Source organism: Ursus americanus, chromosome 29, assembly GCF_024610735.1.
Source record: "Ursus americanus isolate L20-20 chromosome 29, mUrsAme1.1.p, whole genome shotgun sequence".
In the NCBI taxonomy this organism is placed as follows: Eukaryota; Metazoa; Chordata; class Mammalia; order Carnivora; family Ursidae; genus Ursus; species Ursus americanus.
Genome location: NC_142155.1, coordinates 20,523,982 through 20,529,981, shown reverse-complemented (window position 1 = coordinate 20,529,981; position 6,000 = coordinate 20,523,982). Strand labels below are relative to the sequence as shown.

Here is a 6,000-nt window from a genome sequence, read left to right as displayed (position 1 = left end):
TGTGGAAACATCACCACCATTCGGCTCCAAAGTGACTGTGCTTTTTCTTAATATCTTGTTTAAGAAAGTCTTTGCTATATTAAGACCATCCTTATATTTGCTCTAAATTCTTAAAATTTTGCCTTTCACATGTAACCATCTGGAATTGATTTTTATGTGTAGTGGAAGGTAGGAAATATATTTTCCTCCATATGGGTAGCCAGTTGTCCCAGCACCAGTTAGAATTGTCCATTTTCTCTCCATCAGGCTATATAATGGATGTGTGCTATATCAAGTTTCTTCATAGGTGTGGGTCCATTTCCAGCTTCTCTTTTCTGTTTCTTTGATCTGTCTATTCCTGTTCCAATATCACATTGTCTTAAATACAACAGAACTATGATATGCCTTCCATCTGCCTGAAATGCTGTTCTCCTAAAGGTACATGTGACTAAATCCCTAATTTTCTTCTGGTCTCTGCTTCACCTTCATGTCCATAACCAGTCTTTCCTGGCTACCTTTTCTAAAATTTCAGTGCCTCGTCCAAAAACTTTATACCCTCCTACTCTGCTTTATTCTTTCCACTTAACAGTTATTATTTAACATAATAATGTGTATACTTCTCTTGTTTGTCGTCTATCTTTCCCACTAGAACAAAAGGTTTATGAGGGCAGGGATTTTTGGCTGTTTCATTACTCTTGTACCCCTAGCATAGAAAACATTGCCTGGCACTCAGTAGGTACTGAATTAGTATTTCTAAAACAAATCATATAAGGTTGATATGTGAAAGCGTCATCTTTCCTTCCTGTACTTCCCCTTAAGAATATGCTTTTTCTCTAGTTCTCTTGCTCCTTGATGCTAGATGAATAAAAGCAATCTGATGGGAGAAAGAACAAAGTGCTCCTTTAGATTTCTTTCCTTGCCATGTCCCAGAGGTGGGCAGTGAAATGAAAGGGGAGGAGGGATCGGTGTTGGCTAACTGTGTATTATTTTCTGGATCAGCTATCCTGCTGGAAATCCCTCCTGTCTTTGCTTTCCATGGCAAGTAGAGCTGGCTGGACCTCGAGTTTATAGAGTCCTCACTGGGTGAGGAAATGCACCACACCTTTGCTTTTTAGGGCAGCACACCCTGCATGGCAGAAGAACGAACACTCACCTTGATTTACCAAGTGTGGCAACTAAAATTTTAGTTGTAGGTGTGGCACACTACAGGATAGAACTCTTGGAGCTGTGGAGTCATCTAAGAGTGAATGCCCTGTGAGGCAGTCTGCCTGTAGCTGGGTAATGTCCAGAAAGGCACGGAATGGAGCAGTGATGACTCATGGAAATTTCATCAGAGATGGTACTCTGTGCTTATTATAGGCTAAACTGGGGAGCCAAGTCATTCTGGAAGGAATGCGTATGTTTTCAGATGAGGACTTGAAGTTTTATATGTTGGAGCCACCTTTGATTCAAACCATCTGTTGCATGTCAAGCTGAAACCCATCAGTTTTTTTGTACATCTTTCATATTTTACAGAAATTCAGTATAATACATATTTGTTGGTAGCCCTTGGGGTGTCATACATTAGGGTTACAAAGATGAATAACATACTGGTCCCTGTTTTTGAGATGCTTATGGTCTAATGGAAGTAAAAGTTACATGTTTATATGTGCTTTTCCTCTGCTGGATTGTGAGGTTGAGGTCTATGATTTATGTGCATTGTGGTTGCCAGGGCTGAGCATTGTGTTAATCCATTTTTTTTTTTTTTGCTGAAATAAATATATGAAAGAGCTTGCAGTGATTTACCAAATATGGTTACTGAAATGTATAAAACACTGTAGTACATTATTGTACTGAGTATTTTCATTGTAAAATTTTTGCCAATTTTGTAGGGGAAAATTCTTTGCTGCCAGTGATGAAAATTTTTTTTCCACATTTTATCATTGGTTATTTGTTGCTGTTCTTTTCCCATTTTTCAATTTGTGTCAGGATTTTTTTCTAATTAACTTACAAAAACTCTTTACACTTCGATGCTATTAGCTATGGTAAACCTCTCCCCTTGTCTGATGACTGCAAAAAATTTTGTGATTTTTTTTAGATGCCCAATTTTACATTTTTATAGTCAAATCTTTAGATTTCTTTGTAGTTTATTTGCATTTGTTCCCTGTCCAGAGATTAGATATTCATGTAAATATTGTTATCATCTGTGCTCCAGGTTTTTTCAGGCAGTTCTCATGCTTTCCGGTGTCTTCTTTGTACCAGGTTATGTTAATTATGTTGCCTGATAGAGAGAGGAAAGGATTAAAGTGAGGCACTGCTGTCATAACGTGGAATTAGTGCTGTATGCTGGTTAGCACTGTGGTGCTTGGAGACAGTTTCCTTCACTTTGAACCTGGCTATGTCACTTAGGTCATCTTTGAAGTCACTTAACTTCTTTCCCTGTTCCACCGTTTCCTTATAACTGTAAAATGGGTTAATAGTACAACTTACCTCATAAAGTTATGAGAATAAAATGAATTGATACAGAAATCACAGAACACCTCCTGATACAAAGTCAGTGCTAGCCGGTTTGGTCCATGATGAATAGATGCTTTGAAGTTTGGTATTATTTCGATATATTTTGCATTTCTAAAAATCTGAACATTTCATTTCAAATTGCTCTTCACCTGCACAGATTACCTTTGCTAGATATTTCCTCAGCCACTTTAGTGAGGCACGCCTCCTAGAGGCCACAAGTGAAGCTTATTTCCAGCTCTTGAAAACCCTACAAATCTCAGTCGGAGAGTTGATGTGGCTCTGACTCATCGCTTCTGATGGACCGCTGCTTCTTCCCTCTGAGCCTCGTCTCTTCTAATTTCTGTAGGCTCCGGAGAGATTTCTGCGTGTGTGCATTCCTGCATTCTAGATCCAGTAATTTTGCGGGTTGTGGGCGCGGGAGAACTGAAGGTAGAATCTGTCTTTACCGGACTTACTGTCCCATAGGAAAAAACAAAACGTACTGTACATAGATGGGCAAACTAATGTTCATCTTTAAGCTTCTATTTTCTCATGGGGGTAAAATGGGAGTAATACAACTTACCTTACAGGGTCGCTGAAAAATTAAACAAGAAAAAACACAGCCCCTGATAGTGAGCCGGGTGCGAAAGGAGCTTGGTAAACGCCTATTCCTCCATTCCTCCGCTAGCGTCAGTGATCAGTCTAGCCGTGCGGGTTAAAGGTCCATACTCTCGGGAGCGTGGACATTTCTGCCGCTAGCCTTTCAGTACCCCAGTTTCAATCATAAAAAGCTACCGGCGACACATGCAGGGGGTGCAGTTTATAATTTGGAAACACAAGCGACCGTATTTAAAACCTAAAGCTGACCAAGTGGGCTGAACGCTCTCAGGAAGCCGGAAGCGCCGCATGGAGCATGCGCAGGGCGCGCGCAGGGTGGGCGGGACGTTCGGAGGGCGGGCTTTGTGATCCCGTTACTTCCGTTTCCGATCCCATATGAACTCTCCCGCCATCTGAGAAAAGCGCCTGTTGGTGTTTGCGTCTTTTGTATTTTGTGTGGTTGCAGGTAAGAGGATCTCCTGCGGCATTAGGACGGACAGTAATCTTGCTGTTGAGGCTTGCAAGTAGGGAAAGAAGGGCGAGCACTTCGCGAGCGGGGAGAGCCGAAAGATGACATGGTGGGGTGGGGGTATTGGGAATTGGTTGGTTGGGGCAGACACGCAGGTGCCAGCGATTAGAAGAGATAGAAGCTTCGCTGGAGAAGGGCTCGGGTAGGATAGAAAGGGGTACTTTTTATAAGGAGCTTGTGGCTGCTTCCTACAAGGAGTTCGGAAAGACTGGATTAGAAAGACGTGTTCTGTTTCCCAGGGTCATGAGATAGGAAGTAACTGGACCCGGTCCATTAAGTCTCTTCTCTGGAAACCAGAACCTACCGTGCTTTTCTCCAAATTCACGATTGCAACCCGTATAAAATCTCATCTTAACTCTTGGGACTGCAGAGATCCAAGGGCGGTGACACACAGACCTATAGTGAACAGGCAACGTAGCCACACTTTGATATTGGAAGGTATGACCACCACCTGCATTTCATCTTGCACGCACCGCCCCCCACTCTCATTACAGAATAGTCACAGGTGTGTTGTAGAAAATCTGGAAAATAACAGACATTTTACCCAGGGATAACCACTGTTAACATTTTATGCATACCCTTCACGGTTTTTTTTTTTTGTGTGTGTGAAGTTATTTTTTGCATTTGTTTGTTGTTTTTAACTCCATTTGCCATTATTTTAACCATTTTATATTTCCTTCCAGGTAATGAGATGCAGTTTTCTGGAGGAAAGCGGAAAAAACTGAGGTTGACAGGTGACCAAAGGACTGCTTCCTACCCTCATAGCCTTCAGTTTTACCTGGAGCCACCTTCTGAAAGCATATCTTTGATCGAGTTCGAAAGCTTGGCTATCGATAGAGTTAAATGTGAGTGATATTTGAATTAAAGTTTATATATTATTGAGAACTTCACTTACACTTTGGGGTAATGAATGAGGGTAATTTATTTCCTTCAGTTAATTCAAGAAATATTTACTGAGGGCTTGCTATTTTATTTACTGTATAGTGTATATTTTTGAGTGCCACTATATTCTAGGTTGGGTGGGGATTTCAGATGAATAATGTAATTCTCATATTCATTGAAGCTGTATTCTAGTACATAGATACAGACATCTAAAATAATCATAATTTAGTATTTTAAGTGTCTTACTAGAGGTAAATAGTAATGTTCTTGAAACAGGTGGGAGTGACTAAGACTAATTAAGTAAGACTGCTTACAGAAGTTGAAATGTAATCTGGACTTTGAAGGATGAGTAGAAATGTCTCAAAAGTAAAAGCTTTTTTCAAGCTGGGATAATGGACTGTACAGAGGCTTGGAGGCACGAGAGAGAATGTTATATTTGAGGGAACAGTAACAAGTTTAGGTTAGGTGGAGAAGAATGGATAACCAAGGGCATTTTGTGCCAAGCTAATAGTGTAATATTGGGGTGTAAGAAGGATGTGACAATTTTACTGTGGGCCTGCTTATTCTCTGTGTGGTAGTGAAAGAAAGAAAGAAACAAGGCATGAACTGAAACAGAAATAATAGTAATGTTTTCTGAGTTTGTTTCAGGATATCCTTGTGGGAAAATCAGAAGGTAAGATACTGTTAGTGCAGAGTGACAGCTGCTAATACAGAGAGGGAGCACTCCGTGCCTTTTGAGTGAAGAGTGAAGACAGTGGGGAAACAGGTTTTAGGAAGCTTAGCAATGTCAGGTGCTTCATAGAGATTAAGATGATGATTGAAAAGTGCCCCTTGGGTTTGGCACTTAAGGTGTGAGATGGTGAGGGCCTGAACTAAGGCAGTAACAGTGTCAGGGTTAGGGAAGGAGGGATTTAAGGGATACTGAAGAGTATTCCTGACAGGATTTCGTGAGTGTTTGGATGTGAGGAGTGAGGGGGCAGGAGTGGGAGTGGCGAAAATTCCATTTTGGATAATCTGGTGGTTAGAAACTGTGCTGGTAGAGGGGATGGCAGGAAGAGGGGCAGGACTGAGGGGAAGAGAATTGGTTTAGTTTGGGATATCATAATGAGGTACCTGTGGGGCATGGGTTTATGTTTAGGATTCATTTTAGAAGTTTTTCATTCTTGAATTATAAAAATGCTTTTCATAATGATGGAAGTAGAATTCATCTGAGGAAGGATTGACCAGGTGCTTTGGGAACATTTGAGCAATTACGTGCGTCTATTTAGGACAGTTCATTTGGATCATTGAAGGGCTCTGTTTCTTCACTGTTGTGTCTTCTCTACTTAATTAGTAAAGGAAGGGCTATTTTTTCTGATGAGTCTGTGCTGAGTAGATGAAGCAGACTGACAGCTCCTCATGAGGGATGCAAACAAGGGTGCTTAATTTTTTTTCATACCAACATACTTGAATTCCTCAGCAGTGGTGGCTCAGTACAACAGTAATGATCCCCCATCCCTCTCCCTTTGTTTGCGAATCTCTGGTATTAGATTATGTTA

The 6,000-nt window shown here is 41.0% G+C and overlaps 1 protein-coding gene across 2 annotated transcripts in view; it reads left to right on the top strand.

Annotated features, from left to right (window-relative positions):
- Positions 1-3,429: 3,429 nt before the first annotated feature.
- Positions 3,430-6,000, top strand: part of PRIM2 (DNA primase subunit 2) — a 307,763-nt gene continuing 305,192 nt past the window's right edge. Inside the window, exons 1-2 of one of the 2 annotated variants that reach the window (XM_045803074.2) lie at positions 3,430-3,517; positions 4,264-4,425. In XM_045803074.2, the coding sequence (XP_045659030.2) occupies positions 4,272-4,425 (154 nt within the window). In that variant the 5' untranslated portion in view covers positions 3,430-3,517; positions 4,264-4,271. Of the gene's footprint in view, positions 3,518-3,857; positions 4,019-4,263; positions 4,426-6,000 lie in introns of those variants that run through there. The other variant, XM_045803066.2, reaches the window with a different exon arrangement.